The following is a 16201-nucleotide window of genomic DNA, read 5'->3' on the forward strand; positions in this document are numbered from 1 at the left end:
TATACTGATTTCACAGGGACACAGAAAAAAGTATGAAACAAAGACTGGTATCTCTGAAATGAGGTGGAATGGCATTTGCTTCTTCTTCTGAGAAAAAATACTGTAATCGGCAAAACTGTACAACTGATGAGCAATGGTGATGCGTCAGGAATTATCACAAGTCAAATCCATTCTGAGAATTGGCTGGGCCCAAGAAAGTAACTTCTTGTTGTGCACTTTTGTTGAAACCAAAAGAGTTTCTGTGTAACATTCCTTAAACTTGGAGGGAAATTTATTTAAAACAGTGCCAGCTTAGTTTGCAAGGACATAATTTTAACACAGCAAACATCTCAGACATGTTCTTGCAGCAGTTATCCTCTCTTAGGTGCTAAAGGTAGCCTTGCTTTAAGGCACTGCAGAACCAGGACTTCAGACTGAACCCACAGAGAACAGGAAACCCGTTTGCTTAGATTAGCCGATAAGAACACAAATATTCAGTTTACACCTTGTGTTTTGCTTCTCTTCTGGGCTTAGGCTACACTTGGTGGATGTGGATGGATGCAGCCTTCCTGCTCTTGGAAGCATTTTCCAGCAAGGTGGAAAATATGGGTTTGCATCCACTTGAGCTGAGCAAGGTACCGTTACTCTGGTTTCCTATATTCTGCAGAAGAGTTCTGACGCATGTATAGGGGACCAGATCAGGAGGAGTCATGATGAGAATTTTACCATTGGTTAGGCGCTTGCAGGAATACAAAGCATGTAGTGAAGGCTCTCAGGACTGTAATTCTGTGTTTTGCCGCCTACATTTCATTCACATATCTTTTTGGCTAGACAGCAAAAGAATAACTTCCTTGTGGCTTGCATCATACTGATCTACTGTGATAACCTGCAGTGCCAAGGTAACTCTTAATGGAGTAGGCTGAGGGACTAGTCCCATGTCTTTTCTGGGTTTTGCAGCAGCAGCAGCAGCAATGGCACCACCTTAAGCAGAGATAGTACTGAAAATGTCCTTGAAAATTTAGTATGCAAGTTGAGATGAGTTGTTAACAGTAAATTTCTCTTGAAGTCTTTGTGGGCAGTGTATGGAAAAAGCCAGTTTCTGTGTGAAATGTAGTGCTGGTAAGGAGATTTATAAAGTATGCATCACTCACCTGTCCCAGCTGGACTAGAAAAACAAGGGAAACAAGGGAAACAAATCTACACAGGAGTCTGCTTTAATTCGTCATTCTATTTTATGAAGCATCAAACAGCATTTTCACCAATTAGCATTTAACAGCAGTTAAGAAAGGATCACAGGTTTATTGAAGGAAAAGCCAAAAACCTATTTCATAGTCACTGATTCCTCACTTGGCAGCAGTGCTCTTGGAGGGCTTGGGTAGTACCCAGCAGTTGCTGAGCTATTTGAGGAAAATCGTGTAAATCTATAATCCAGCGGTAAATCTGAAAGACAGAAACATACCACATCTGATTAGCAGCACAGTCCATATCACATAAAAAATAAGCCTGTGGTGAATAGCAGTACTTCTTAAGCCCTTGAGCTGTTTGCTTACTGGCATTAGAACTCAATCGGATTGCACGATTACATATTTATTTGACATCTTCAGCTGTCCAAGGGATTGCCTTTCAGAGTTTACTCAACTGCAGTAAAGGATATTCAGTTCCTTGATTGCTGAAATAATGCCAGTCATAGAGAATGATTAGACGAATGCTTAAAAATCAAACAAAAATCTTCTTTGAGCCTAGATGGAATTTTCCTACTAGAACAGTTTCAGGTTCTTCGAGCTGACACCCTTTAATCTCAGCAATCAACTGAAGAGAGCCCCATTTAAAACAAAGAAGTCCTTTTTGTGTGTGTGTTTTTTTTGTGTGATTGTTGTAGCAAGATTCCTGAAAGGAACCTACTCTGGGACTTCCATGAAGTCCAGTGTTAACACCATCCTTCTTGGAAATGTGCACTCCTAACTTGGCATACCCATCGCATCCACTCTGTAAAGAACACTGAATGCATTTAAATAGTTCTGAACACTCAAAGCTTTCTTTCCTTTCATTCTTTTAAAATGTCTTTACCGTCAGCAGTGCCTCCTCCTACAACCAGGAAACTGATACTTCTCATACTTATTTCTTATTCAAAGTTCAAGAAATCAAATTAAAAAAAAAAAACAAACTCCACACAAATAACATAAATAACATTTTATTCAACAATCACTCTTCTAGTAAGTGGGGAAAAGCAAACAAACCAACCCAGACAACCTCACATCCTACCTAGTTTTCTTTTTAGAACCAAAGCAAAACAAAAACTAAACTCATCTGAACTTTTTTTTTTTTTTTTTTTTTTTTTGGCAGGGAGGGGGAATATCTAGAGGCTGATATCTAGATACTACAGGCTATGCAATTTTTTCCACTCAGCTCCTTCAGTGAAACAGAAAAACACAGTCTTAGCCATTTCAGATCAAACAACTCGAAGTTCTGCTCTATCTCAGCAGCAATTCTTACGCATACAGCAGGGCAGCAGCCAGGTCTGCAGCTTTAAGACTACATAAAACACAGCTGAAGCAAACAAATCAGAATCTAGATCCAGTTGAGAAGTCAGATAAAGACTGGAATAAAGAAGTAATGGGAGGATACTTGATTGCAAGTGAATTACGCTCTTGATTACAAATGGATTACTTCAACTTGTCAAAGAAGCACATTTTCTCATTCTGCCTTAGCCAAGGGATTCTCTAGGGCTCTTTCTCAGCATAGCAGAGCAGGCAGATGTTTTCTTGTCTACTGAGCAAAGAAGCAAGTATTCCGAATATCTTCATAATCTATAAAATTTAAATACTTTTTTTTAATCTAAAAGCTTTCATTAGGTTTTTATTCTAGCAGTCTGGAGTCTCCCAAAAGCAGTTTAACCAAAAAGCAGCAGCATAAATGATGCAGACTCGCTGTGGGTTTTCTTATCTTGAAATGAGCAGTGAGATCAAAATGGCAATTTTGTTGATATTTCATGGTAAACTAGCTGTAAACAATCAGCTTAAATGCTGAATCCATTCTGAATACAATGCACAGGACTCCAACAGAGAATAATCAATTTTTACATATTCAAAATCCAATCTGCCTGTTTAAATACTGCTTTTGTCTGAGCAAGTTGACTGGATGAACAGAAGGTATCCATATGTAACAATGTTGTGTAAGGCATCAATGAAAGGTACACGAAGCAGATACTATTCTTCACCCACTGTGCTGATTTTATGTCACAATTATAAGAAAAATCTTCCTGTATTTTCATGTTTATTTTCATCAGTGATTTCATTTGCTGCATCTGCCCTGCCTGGAGTTGGGAGCACTTCACACTACTGCTTTATTTTAGTGTGAGATATTTATGTGAAAGCCCTTCACTGATCCAGAAATACATACTTGGAATCCTAGCAGCTATAAATAAATCAGAGTGAAGATGAAGGGTGATGACTCAAAGCACGAAAAATGAAGATTTTTATTGTGAGGGGATATAAAATTATGAAAAAAAATGGAAATCCAGGAAATGCCAGAGAGGAAGTGTGCTGTAAGTCCTTCTGAAAGCTCTGAAACATCACACAAATTGCAGTTGCCTTGGATGGCAAAGAATTCATGTTAACTGTACACCGATGCTCAGTCCAATTTCTTTGGATGCAGACAGCAGTGCTGGCTCATCAGAAATAAACTATGGTAAGGGTTTTGAGTTTGCCTCCTGGACACAGCAGCAATTGATTTTGTACTTGGTCTTATTTCCTACTGTCACTGATGGCATAGAGGAGAAATGAACACTGCTTGCTTTTAAAAAAATAAAGGAAATAATAATAAAAATAAAAGATACAGTATTTGATAGTAAAGCAAGCCTCAGGAAAGAAATGAGTGCCCATTCATTCTCTTCTCACCCAGTCCTGATGGAGAGCTGTAAATAAGAAGAGGGTACATACACAGTCCCACTCTTACAGTGGGACTCTGATCTGTGCTAGCCTACACTGACAATGGATTCAACACAAACACCATCTCCTACTGCCACTCACCTAGGAAATAAAACAACAACAAAAGAATAACCACAGAAAAATCTCATACAAACTAAACAGACTGAGGTTGGAAGAAGGATCTGGGTGGCTTTACCCAAAAAGGCTGTGTAGGGACCTAAATCCTGGAAATTTTCTACGGTACGTAGGTAATTCCACCAAGATTTATTTTGTTCCCAGTATTCACTTTTGGAGCCCAGCCTCCTCAAAGTCAAACATGGGGAGTCTCATAGTCTATATCCCTTTCTAGATCTACAGGAAGTCTAGTTGCCAGATGTAGCCTCAGGAATATTCTTGCTCCCAAAGCACAGCCTGAATGTCAGTGAGTGATGAGTGCCATCTCCCTTTGCAGTAGCTGTGCAGGCAGCTGGTGCTTCCCAATGGCTCAGGGCTGCAAGCTGGTGATCACAGAAGGTCCCCAAGGTACCCTGCCCAGCCCAACCTCACTTGCAGCCCTTGAGCAGCCCTAGTTTAAATAAAATGGTGATGGTGATATCTGAACAGTAACAACTGCCAGGCTTATTCCAGTCACTAAGCTGCTGAGTTCAAGCTACTAAAATCCAGCTGTTAAGTGACATAAATTATAATGTTGCACTCTGATGCTTTGGCATATCTATATTCATATATGTAGGTGATTAAGATGGATTTATTTTGTACTTATTAGCTTGACTACGTCTCAGTTCCTACTCAGTATAAACCAATAAACGAAAGCTTTTACTGGGAAAAAAACGAAAAGCTTTTACTGGGAAAAAAAACCCACGAGAGTTGTAGCCACAGCGTAGGAAGGGGAAACCACAAGAAGAAGGGAAAATGTAGTATTTTAGATGAGTAATCAGGAAAATATTTGAGTAGCTGAATGGAAGTCAGTTATAATCTAATCCTGACATAGCCTTGCTTGATAAACTTAATACTCATATTTAATCTTTCTCTGAGATTTCCTTGAACAAATCAGTACATGAAACAATTATAATCTTAACGAAGGTCTTCAGGTGGAAGATATATTTCTCCAATTAAAAGCACAGACCAAGCCTAATGCAGATCTCTCTCAAAACACACAGAAGAAATATCACAAAGAATTTTGCAATAGTGACCACTAGAAGGAGAACAACATTCTTTAGCAGTGACAGCACAGCAGCACGCCGGTGATGCATGAGAAACCCACAGAAGGAGAAGTCCCCACTCCTGGAGGGAACATGGCAGCAAAAACCTTGTAGAGTAGGGCAGGACTGATTGAAAGCATACATGTGCTTCTGATTGCTATCAAGGGAGAAATGGGAATGTGGGGGGGAAGCAAAAAGCTCTCCAGCAATATGATTTGATTTTGAAAACCTTCAAACTGCTTAAGTGTAGCAAATATCAAAACACAACACCTATCATCTATCATCTATCACGTGTCTCAGCATGCGGGTAGCACAGCTATATGGGCAGTCATCAGCCAATATTAATTCTCTCGTTTTTACAGTAATTCCAGTAATTTGTTCAAGCTTAGGAGCTTTGCCATAGAACTTTCCTTGCACTGAAAAGCTGTTGAAGAAAAAGGAAAATATTAATTTATTAATGGTAATAATTTCTAAAATAATTTCATAACAGAAGAGTAAGCACACTTTTGGCTTACCACTGCCAAGAGAACTACTCAGTGGCCTGCCAACCTACAGGTAAACAGTACTGAGAGCAGAGTGTTTTTGGAAATAGGAAATATTTTTGTCTTCTGACCTAATTCCTTTTTATAAAAATCACAACAGCTCTTGCAGCAAGAGCTGGGAATATGTGAAAGAATGCACTAGCAGCAAAACCAAAAAACCCCAAGGACATAATTATATTTATCTGATAGCAGTTATTTTTAGCAAGATATCTCAGGCAGATTTTCCTAAACAGGAGATCAGATGTTTTTTTTTATTAACCCAAAGCTCCTGAAATACTTAAGTGAGCATTTCTTCTACCAGTTACATGAAAGTCACTGCTGCTGTTTGCAGGCTCTGCAGATGAACAGTGAGAGAGGATGCACATCTGTGTGGGTGTCTGTGGGAGATGGGATGCTCATCATCAGTGGTGTGCTCTAGAGAAGGCAGGTGATAAAGCTTCTCAGCTTGGAGGTAGCAGGCACTCATAATGTGCTGTGTGAGCTACTGCAGTTTATGCATACACAGATAAAGAATAATGCTGCTTTCGGTGAAACTGCAGAATTTCTGCTGTTTCTGCTCAGAGCCCCATCCAGCCTGACCTTGAGCATCTTCAGGAAAAGGGTATTTGTAACGTGCCCTGTCCAGAAGAGCTACCCTGGCACCTAGCCATTCCCAGTTGATGATCTGCAAGTGATCAAACTATTATGCTATAATACTCTCAAATATTTAAATAAAGACAACCTAAAAAATAAATAAATTCTAAGACAAGATCCAAATGGCATGTGTTAGTCCTTCAGGGATCACCCCATTAATGTGTTTGAATGCCTCATCACAGGTGTGAGGCAGGGGGGAAGGGCTTCTGAGAACTAATCTGAAGGACCATGAAAACAAGCAATTGAGATTACAGGTATTTCTAGGAAGGAAAAGAACTGAGCTGTATTTTCAGACAGAGATGGCATGAGAGCCACACTAAGATAAAATGAAGTGATTATAAGTCAATGTACTTTTTGAGGCAAACTCACTGCAATGAACATCACCCTCCAAACCTGGATTAACATTCCCTTCTCCTGTAAAACAGATGTTTTGTTTTCCTTTCCTGTTTTTTGTTTTCTTTTTTTTTTTTTTTTTTTTTTTTTTTTTTTTTGTGATGGGTGGCAAACATTGCTTACCTAAAGGTAGAAAGTCATACACAGTCATACACATTAAGACTTTTAAACAGTGAAATCAAAGCCTGCCTTGCTTTCTTTCATATGTTACCATCTTAATCCAGAGGGAATATGTTAAACACCAGACTACATGAAGGTACCAGCAATGTTTATATATATATATATATATATTTATGATTGCAGGTTATGTAAAATATGATCTAGTTAAAAAAGCATTTCCAGTACTTGGTGGCTTCCCTACTTGCACCACTTTCCACACTCAGAAATTATCAACATGTTATATTACCATCAGTGTTTTCAGAGAAGAAACCTAAACCCACCCCTAAAGCATGCGATCTAATCAAAACCCAATTATGGCTTTAATTGCAGCCTGCAAATGAAATTATGCTGCTTGAGTTGAAGGATAACTTTAAAGTAGAAATGACTGAGTGGTTCCACCTTTCTTAATGAGCTGCTCATGAGTTCTCCCTTTAATCTTGTAGAGGTGGCTGTGCTTTGACATTTCACCGAGTAGAACAGGGATTGCAGAACATTTCTGTCAGTTATTGGCTAGGAAGTAATTTTTTGGGTTCTGCATGACTTGACGCAGCCTTACAAGTCAATACACCTTTCTGGAGAAGCGGTGAGAGGCAGACTAATATGTAACACTGTGAATCAACCATTTTATGTCCAAATTTACTAATAAGATATTTGATTAAATCCTTTGGAAAAGTTGGTTCTCATACCCTTTGGCGAATACCAGGTCCCAAAGACTGTTTACAAGTATTAGTGGTTAATAATAATTTTTTATGGTGGAGGTGCAATTTATTGTCATTTTCAGTTGTATTTTGCAGCTGAAAAAATAAATACATTATATGTGTCTGTTATGTTGGGTCTATTGTTTTGTCTCTCAAAATCCAAGCACTGAAACTAGTTTCCTGGAACAGTTAAATCACATTTTAATTATCTAATGTTTTTCAATTTACACCTAGAGTTGGAGCAAGATGCTGCCAAGGTAACCCAAACGTATCTCCAGTAAACTATCTTTGCTACCAGTTTTTTTTTGTACAAAACCAGAAAGAGCTTCAGAAACCAAGCCGTTATACGTATGTATAAATATAACATTTTTAAAAAAATGTATTTCTTTCAAAAAAGGTTTGTTATAAAAGTGATCTTCAGGGTCTTTTAATAGCAAATGCTTTTTACAGCAGCTAAGCCCAGAAGGAAGTCAGAATCCTCCAAGCTTTTTGTTAAACTGAAGTCTCTAGGATACTGTGTAGATACCTTCTTACACTAAAAGTGTTAAGTAAAAGCATGGTTGTAATGCATTAGATATTAAAGTTTACTACTAATTCATAAGTAATTTATAATATACATACTTCTATATATTTAAGTTATGTTATATCATTATGACATTATTTGAATAAACAAGAGTTTGTTATTATCTCTCTGGTTACAGGAAAGACTAATTTAATTTTAATAGGAGCTAGATTTGACTACATACAACATAATTTCAATGAAAAAGCATAGAACATATGTATTAAGATATGGTGGTTGGATTTTTTTCTGTTGCTTCATTCTAGTAATAATTATACATGATAATGCTCAGGGTATAGAAATTATACATGGCTACGTGCTTTAGCTAAATTCATGACTTCCACAGTAACAGCAAATTCCTCACGGACATTCACCTTTAAAACACATGTTGAATGCAGTTTGCAGCCAATGTGTGGCAGGCAGACCCACGTATCTGCTACACACACTTTGCTAGCTTCAATGTCCCAGCCACAGCTGCCTTCTACTTTCCATTGTGCAGACAATTTGCAACTCTAAGCAGAAACATGAACTCCTTTGCTATGGTTCACTGGCAATTTCAGCATTATATTTATACAGCAAGCAGACAGAGAACTCAAACTCCTGCAGAAAGAGACAGGATATGGGACTCTGGCTTCTTTAAAGAGAAAGCTTTGGCAAATTATAACAGATTTTGCTCTTCTATTAGTCAATTGAAATAGCAATAAGGCATGAAGAAAAAGTTATGTACTCTTATGGCCAAAGCATGGTGGGATTTCATATGGTGCACAGGCTTTAAAGAAACACATGATCCTCATGTGCAACATAAGTTTGGTTACCACATCTTCAAAATGTGAAATAAACTGTGTCCATAAAATACTTCTGTGCTAATTGTTTGGATTGAATTGTTAGCTAATTGCGCTAATGCAAGTGTTTGGAGCTGCCATATTGCTTAGTTTTGCCTGCAGCATCTTTTTAAATGGCAAACCTCACCAGTCAGTTACCAGTCAGAGATTATGAGACAAGTTCAGGAACTTAGGTTAACAACCATGACATTTCATAAAGTTTTACTTGGGTTACCAGTATTAGGATTTAAGGCCCACTTTCTCAAGCTTGTTCAGTAGCTGAAATATGATTTGTAATTGATATCTTCGTAGATAAAGGAGATCTGCCAGTTACTGTTGGAATATCTGCGTGATGCAGAGCCCATCATTACTTACACAGACATCTGGTAATTCAGTGGGAATGCCACAGAGTAGCAGTCAACTACTTGATGGTACCATTCAGGTTATGCAGGTATGATAGATAAGCACATTTGCCTTTACTTGTCACAAATCAAACCTTTTGAAATTGAGAACTATGCAAAAGGCCATTTTTTAAAAAAAATTCATACTGATCCCTCTACCTTTTAGTTTCTATGTGTGAGTTAGAATGTAACATTCCCACGGTAATGGATCCTGCTTTGTAAAATCTGGCTTACAGTATCACTGTGCTTGAAAATGGTCAGGAACTGTGAGGGAGCTGTAAATGGGGAGAGATTTAATAGCAGAAAAGTGAAGAAACAGATGGACTTGTGAATGAGGCATTCAGTAAGGGTGTTGGCTTCTAATATTTTATTAACCATGTCCTGGCAGTATAATAGTGAGAGCTCCAGCTTTCAAATTCTTGAGAAAAGTCTTCCTGCTTACTGAAACAGGGAAGGAAAACTACCATGTAAATGAACTATGAACTGTTTAGAAAACTTTCAGCTTAATTCATTTCCTCTTAATATTACAAAGATACAGAATTACTACTACTTTTCAGTTAAACATTTAAATATCATCTTAATGTCAAAGTGATAATATCTTAAATGAAGAGTTTTATTTTACCCCTATGTGATTTCCTCTCTAGAGGAAAGTATATAGAATTTATTACAGAAGACCCTTTCTGTCCTTTGGGCGATTTTAATGATAAAGAAAATGTTCTTTTTAATGCCCAAGGAAAATGTCAATTCCTCTTAAGAAACTGCCAGGGGAATTGAGATGACAAGCTGTGCAATAGTAATCTACAATCTCACTAATACTTTGTTTGCTAGAGATGTGATTAGAATTCCAAATTTCTAATGCATCTTTGAATGCAAAACCTTTTTGGGTCAGATACTGAATTTTCAACTAAAGATGGGGACAAAAGCCTGGAAAAGCTACATTCATTCAGCACAGAAAGCTAGCGAAAAATGAATTGGACTGTTTTCTAACCAAGCTGTGATTTTGATAATTACACATTCAGTTTATGTATATGGTCTGTTATTTTACACTTTGAATGGAGAAAAACTGCAACAGCAGTGTTCCCTGTGAAGCCCTTTCCTACAGTGCCCTTAGGTGAGTATCAAGTTGTTTCCTAAATTTAGGAACATGTTTCAATACTTTATGTGAAACCATTAGAAGGCATATGCACTAATCCTACAAGAGATTGGTGAAAAAAAGAGAACCGTCAAAGTTGTTTCTATTCCAGCTTCTCAATCCAGAGCTAAATCCTTCTTCTTTCTTTCTTTCTTTCTTTCTTTCTTTCTTTCTTTCTTTCTTTCTTTCTTTCTTTCTTTCTTTCTTTCTTTCTTTCTTTCTTTCTTTCTTTCTTTCTTTCTTTCTTTCTTTCTTTCTTTCTTTCTTTCTTTCTTTCTTTCTTTCTTTCTTTCTTTCTTTCTTTCTTTCTTTCTTTCTTTCTTTCTTTCTTTCTTTCTTTCTTTCTTTCTTTCTTTCTTTCTTTCTTTCTTTCTTTCTTTCTTTCTTTCTTTCTTTCTCACATTTCACACATTTTAAAGAAACAAAAACGAGCTTGAAGACTTTTATTAACCCCCCAAAAAATTTCCGATAACTCTCTCATAATAATTCTCATATGAATTTTACCTAAAAATCAGCACTTTTTGTAAACCACCACCAGTATTTACTTCAGTTGAACCATGTTGAATAACTTTTAAAAAATAATATTTTTCAGTGACAAGTGAGTCTGGAGAAGTAAATCCGTCTGTTTATTATGCACATTTTGCAGCCAAACAAGAAGAGTCAAGTGTATTTAAAATTAGCCTAGCAGCAGTTGTTTGGCTCTCACCAAAGATCTTTACAGATCACAATCTGTTAGGGCATTTATTTGTATGTTGTACTAACTATTTCTCACATGGACATCCTAAGCTGAAGCTGGTCATGGCTAACAGTGGTGAGGAGCCCAGAGCTCAAGCAAGGCTGCCCATCAACTCCAGGACCATGGCAGCTGCTCACAGAGAGCTTGCCATATGGTCAGCACAGTGCAGCTCTGAGGAGCTTGAGGAAGAGTCTGTGTTTTTGCAGCTTGGCTGAGGGAAGTCCTCACATAACCTGTTTGATTCTTTTCTAGCGAGTGATACCAAAATAGCTGCAGCTATTAAGCTATTTAATGTATGGCTTCAAACTGCAGCCAAAAACTTCAGGGCTTGGTACAGTGGGGGCTCACACTGCTTGATATGTCAGGAGTTAAACAAGGTATTCTAAAGGAGTCAGAAATGCCTTAACATCCATAATAATGAACACCTGTGTTTAACACAAACAAACAAGAAAGAACTCTCTCAATAAGAAACCATAGATTGTTGTACGTTCAGCATTGAGGTTACTTTACAGGCATACAGCTGCAAGTTAAAAATGTTAGTTCTCCACTTGCTGTCCTTTGCATCTGCACACAGCACCCTTTCCGATGGAGGCACAGGCTTTGCAAGGGCTCTGCAGCTGATAAACTGAGAAGGAACAGACAGCTATACTGCTTCTGCACTTCAAGCAACGATTTATGCATGTGTAACTTGAATGTTCTCACCCCTTCATCTGTAGCTGGTAAATTCCTGATAAGTTTGTGGTCTACAGCATCTGCTAGCTGTGCAGATCGAGCTGTGGTGTGGGGAGCTGGTGGGACAAAAGTTGTTCACAGAACATGACTGACCCTGTCACTTTCAACACTTTCAAAGCAAACCACAGAATGATGCTGGAAAAAGTATTAGAAGGGAATTTTACAGACATTACGTCTGTCTTGCCAATTTTCCTTGTTATACTTGGGCCTTGTACTTCTAGGCTGAACTACAGACTGCAACAGAGTAAATATAGGAAGGATAAATAAAGTCTGGTGCTGTCTCAGCTTTCTACTCTGAGATACCCTTACTGTATACATCAGTTTGCAGAATTTAAATGCAAAGAGCAGGTCTAAAACATGTTCTGTCAAAGAAATAACAGTTTGGCATATCTGAAATATCTCTCAGAACAACTTTATTCGTTGGTCTACTGCATGAAGTAGGCCACAGATGCTGAGCAGAGGGGTTAGCAACTAATCACTGTGGTCTTTGTAGAGCTAAGTACATCCTTCATTTAATACTTTGTTTATTCCTTTAGATATCGTATATCAAAGTTCCATAAGGAAAAATGACAAATTGAGACTACACAGATAAAGGATCTTCACCACCACTGTATAATCAACTGATATGTCCTGCAGCTGCAAAGCTTTTGCATTATCAGTGCTACAGCTATTGCTACAAACCACACAAACTAAAGCACGGTCCCTCCAGGGATAAGGACTAGTTAAATGGAAACAAGATCAGTCATGATTGTACCTCTGGCACAGATCTGAAGGAAAAAACATTGTCTGAATACACTGAAAACAGCTTTATTTTTCCCAGATAAGAAGTAAATTTTAGGCTCAGTTTGTGTCTGTGATGATGCAGTTTCAGAAGGAATGAGAGAAAGTGAGAAAAGCACAGTTCTAAGCATTTTTTGCTTCATTACATTCTTGTGTTCGTTCATCTTCATTTTGACTGTAATGGCAGAAGCAAACTGATAAGACAATAAACTAGGGAAACACATTTTGAAGTCTCAAAAAAGCCTCAGTAATCTTGCATGCATGCATTTGTTTCCTAACGTAACTCACCACTAAATGCAGAAAGAGCAAGATAGTGTGGGTAAGTCCTGAACTCATGAAATGTTGCATCCTGTTTCTAAGACGGGGCAAATGAAGCACCTAATCTTTGCAGACACAAACATGAAATTAGCACAGCAGACACTACAAAAAACATAAACATCATCTGCTGTGTGATAGGAACAGAGTATTTTGAAATATATGCTGGATACACGGAATCTCAAGAATAAGTCTGTGGTATGACTATGAGTACTTAAGTTCATGAAAGAAAAAATACATAAATCTTTCTTACCTGCAATTGCTTCCAGACTAGGGATTGCAATAGTGCTGTAAGTGCTAATGCATTTACAGGACCATGTACGAACTAAGGTTTCCTCTGCATTTTCCAGACCTGGTAGTCTGTCCACAAAGAAAGAACCCCACTGCTCAGATACAGAGTAGGGTATTTTGGGCTGATATCCCTGAAATAAAAATGAGTAAACATGTAAGCTTACAAAAAAGATCTTCATGCTCTATGCAACCACAAGCATTAATTTAAGAAATCTGTATTGTTTCTCTCATTTTCTGGGAAAACTCTATTGCATCTCAGGAACAATGTGGCTATGAAAAAGAATAACAATCATACTCTGATAAGGCCCGTAACTTTGGTTTAAACAATTTCCCTAGGGTGAAAAAGTTGCCTTTAATCTTTTTCCCATAGAAATCTTTCTGTTTTTCTATTTCACATAGCAGGATCAGCTTGTTGACTTTCTCTGCTGTAGCATCTAAACAGCGTGATGCAGCTGGGAGTTCTTCCTCCCAGAAAGCCACAACTCCATCAGCTGCTGAGCTGCAAAGGATGTAGTGTTTCACCTGCGCTACTTTATCTGCTTCTCATCTGATGAATGAGAACAGAATCATGAAAACCACAGAGAGACACTCAGTTGCCTAACAAATTACAAAAAAATTGCTTTTTTTTCCATGTATATTTTTTATTCAACGGCATATAAACTCATTAAGGTAGTATTGGGAAAAATGCTTTTATTTTTTTCTTCAGTTCATCTTGAAACCTGCTATGTATCACCGTGAACAGCCAGAAAAAGCTCCATGAGGCCTCTACAGAAAGATTAAAAAATGTAAACCAAAATTGCAAACTACACTGCAGAAAATCTGTTTTAGTCATTCGTGTGCAAAGTACATTTTCAGACTAACAAAGCACAGTAAGGCATCCTAGTGGGTGCCTCCAGATTTGTAAACTTTCGTACTTTATTTTCCATTTAACTCCTTTCTTAGTAGTTTTCAGAAAGCACTGAAATAATTTATGTTCATGACAGAGATCCGTGGCTTTGAACCACAAAGCTGCAGAACCAGCCAAACAAACCCCACCAGTAAACACACAGCGATTGTTCCCTTGGTTCTGAGTAACAGTTCTTTCTCTGAGTACAGCTGGGGAACGGGGCAAGAGCTGATTTGGGTAAATACAGACACTGATCAAAAAGTACTGGCCCACATAAACGTTTTAACAAAGACAAGGCCTTGTTTATTGACAAGTGAAACAAATCTGAAGCTTGTGCTTTTTAAGATGCGTCCTTTCAGTCAGAGGAATCACTTTGTTCTTTTTCAGAGATCTGATTCAGAGATCTGATCTGGTGGGAACTTCTTAATTGTTAAGAAGGAGATAGATAATTCAAGATTTATAGCCCAAGCCCTTAATAAAACCAAACTCGGGCATAAATACTGTCATCAAGTCATCTGGAGGTGAACTCCTGATGATTGCTCCTGGCTTATCTCCACATCACAAGTGTAGTTTGTAAAAGGCTACATCCTCATCTCAAATATGAAACAAAAGCTGTAAAATGTTACCCATGTACTTATGGAGCATCTGCTGTGACTCCATCTGTCATTCCTAACCATTGCCTGGAAGATATCTGTATCTCACCTGAAGTGTATGTAGCCCACAGTGAAGGTAGGACACTATGCCACAAAGCCTACACGTTTTCCTACATACCTGGAGACATGTTTAATACATGAGCTCTATGAGGTTCTCCAGCCACCCCATAGTAACCTCTACTTGTGTGGCTACAAGAACTGTTAAGTGTTGTGCTCCCTCTTCTTTGGTACTTAATACCTCTTCCCCACAAGTGGTAGTTTTGCTCTCAGGCATATCAGTCAGACAGCAGGAGGAGGTTAGACATTGACTGTAACAGATCAGGGCATAAAGCCTTAAAGAATACATCTCAACATCAGAGAGAAATGATGGTACAACTGCTCTGCAACACTCAAAGCTTTCCACTAAATTAAAACACCTGGGGTGCTTATTATCACCTTTTCTTTATTAACTGCAAATAAATAGGCCTGGCTAGTTAATGGGACCCTTGGGAAACAATGATTTGCCAGCTTACAAGTTGCCTGTAGAAAACTGAAATGAACAAGGAACTGAGCTCTGAAGTTCTATCCTATTTAGTAAACAGGAGAAATTTAAAAAGGACAGAAGAGAGACTGGAGTGAAAAGTAAAACTGTAAAGCATGGTACATTTTTTAAAGGTGGTATTGAAATAGGAGTTTGTCATCTAAGCCATTTGTACTGAACAGGGGTTACTGCAATTGCTTCGGTGCATACTGTATCCTGTGACGCTGATGGCTGTGTACTTTGTGCCCAAGTAATAAAACCACCACTGACTTTTAGCATTAATAAAAACAATGCTCAGAATACAGTTTTGCAGCAGGTTTTTGAGGTACTTCCATCAGCAGAACAGTGCTGATAAGGGACGCAATGAACTGATGTACCTGAATAAAACAGCCACACCATGATAAGGATATTGCTTTATGGATATCTCTCTAACTGGCTGGGCTTCACAGAAGCCCATCACATTGTTCTTGGAAGAACCATTAAATTTGTGTTAAAGATTAACAGGAATACAGAGATAAACAGAGCCAAGAGACCTGGAGCAATCAGCCATTGGCTGAGGTCAGAGTCCTGGAAACAAGAGGCGTCAAGGGCTTGACCTCCTGAATAGGCAATACTGTGAAAACTAGGTTTTCCTTCTAACTGCAGAAATATTGTCCATATCTGCCAATGGCTTCTTCCCTTTTACTGCATTCACTCTTACAGTGTTGTTTTTTATATGTTGACTAGCTCCTCTGTAATGATTTCCCTTGAAACCCTGGGATGAAATCCAGCTTTTCTTAGAGTTTTCATTGATGAAATTGATCACATTTTTAAAGAACAGAAGAAAAAACCAAACCCTTCAGCCAA

The 16201-nt window shown here is 38.1% G+C and overlaps 1 protein-coding gene across 3 annotated transcripts in view; it reads right to left on the minus strand.

The window, feature by feature from the left end:
* Nucleotides 1–1192: 1192 nt before the first annotated feature.
* The window catches only part of NT5DC1 (5'-nucleotidase domain containing 1), a 106761-nt gene continuing 91752 nt past the window's right edge, over nt 1193–16201 (minus strand). For 2 of the 3 annotated variants that reach the window (XM_015858636.3, XM_085541803.1), the window contains 2 exons: nt 13259–13427; nt 1193–1419 (listed from right to left, as the gene is read on the minus strand). In XM_015858636.3, the coding sequence (XP_015714122.2) occupies nt 1301–1419; nt 13259–13427 (288 nt within the window). In that variant the 3' untranslated portion in view covers nt 1193–1300. Of the gene's footprint in view, nt 1420–2154; nt 5529–13258; nt 13428–16201 lie in introns of those variants that run through there. The other variant, XM_015858637.3, reaches the window with a different exon arrangement.

This window comes from Coturnix japonica, chromosome 3 (assembly GCF_054131305.1).
Source record: "Coturnix japonica strain WE chromosome 3, WE-NBRP24, whole genome shotgun sequence".
Classification (NCBI taxonomy): domain Eukaryota; kingdom Metazoa; phylum Chordata; class Aves; order Galliformes; family Phasianidae; genus Coturnix; species Coturnix japonica.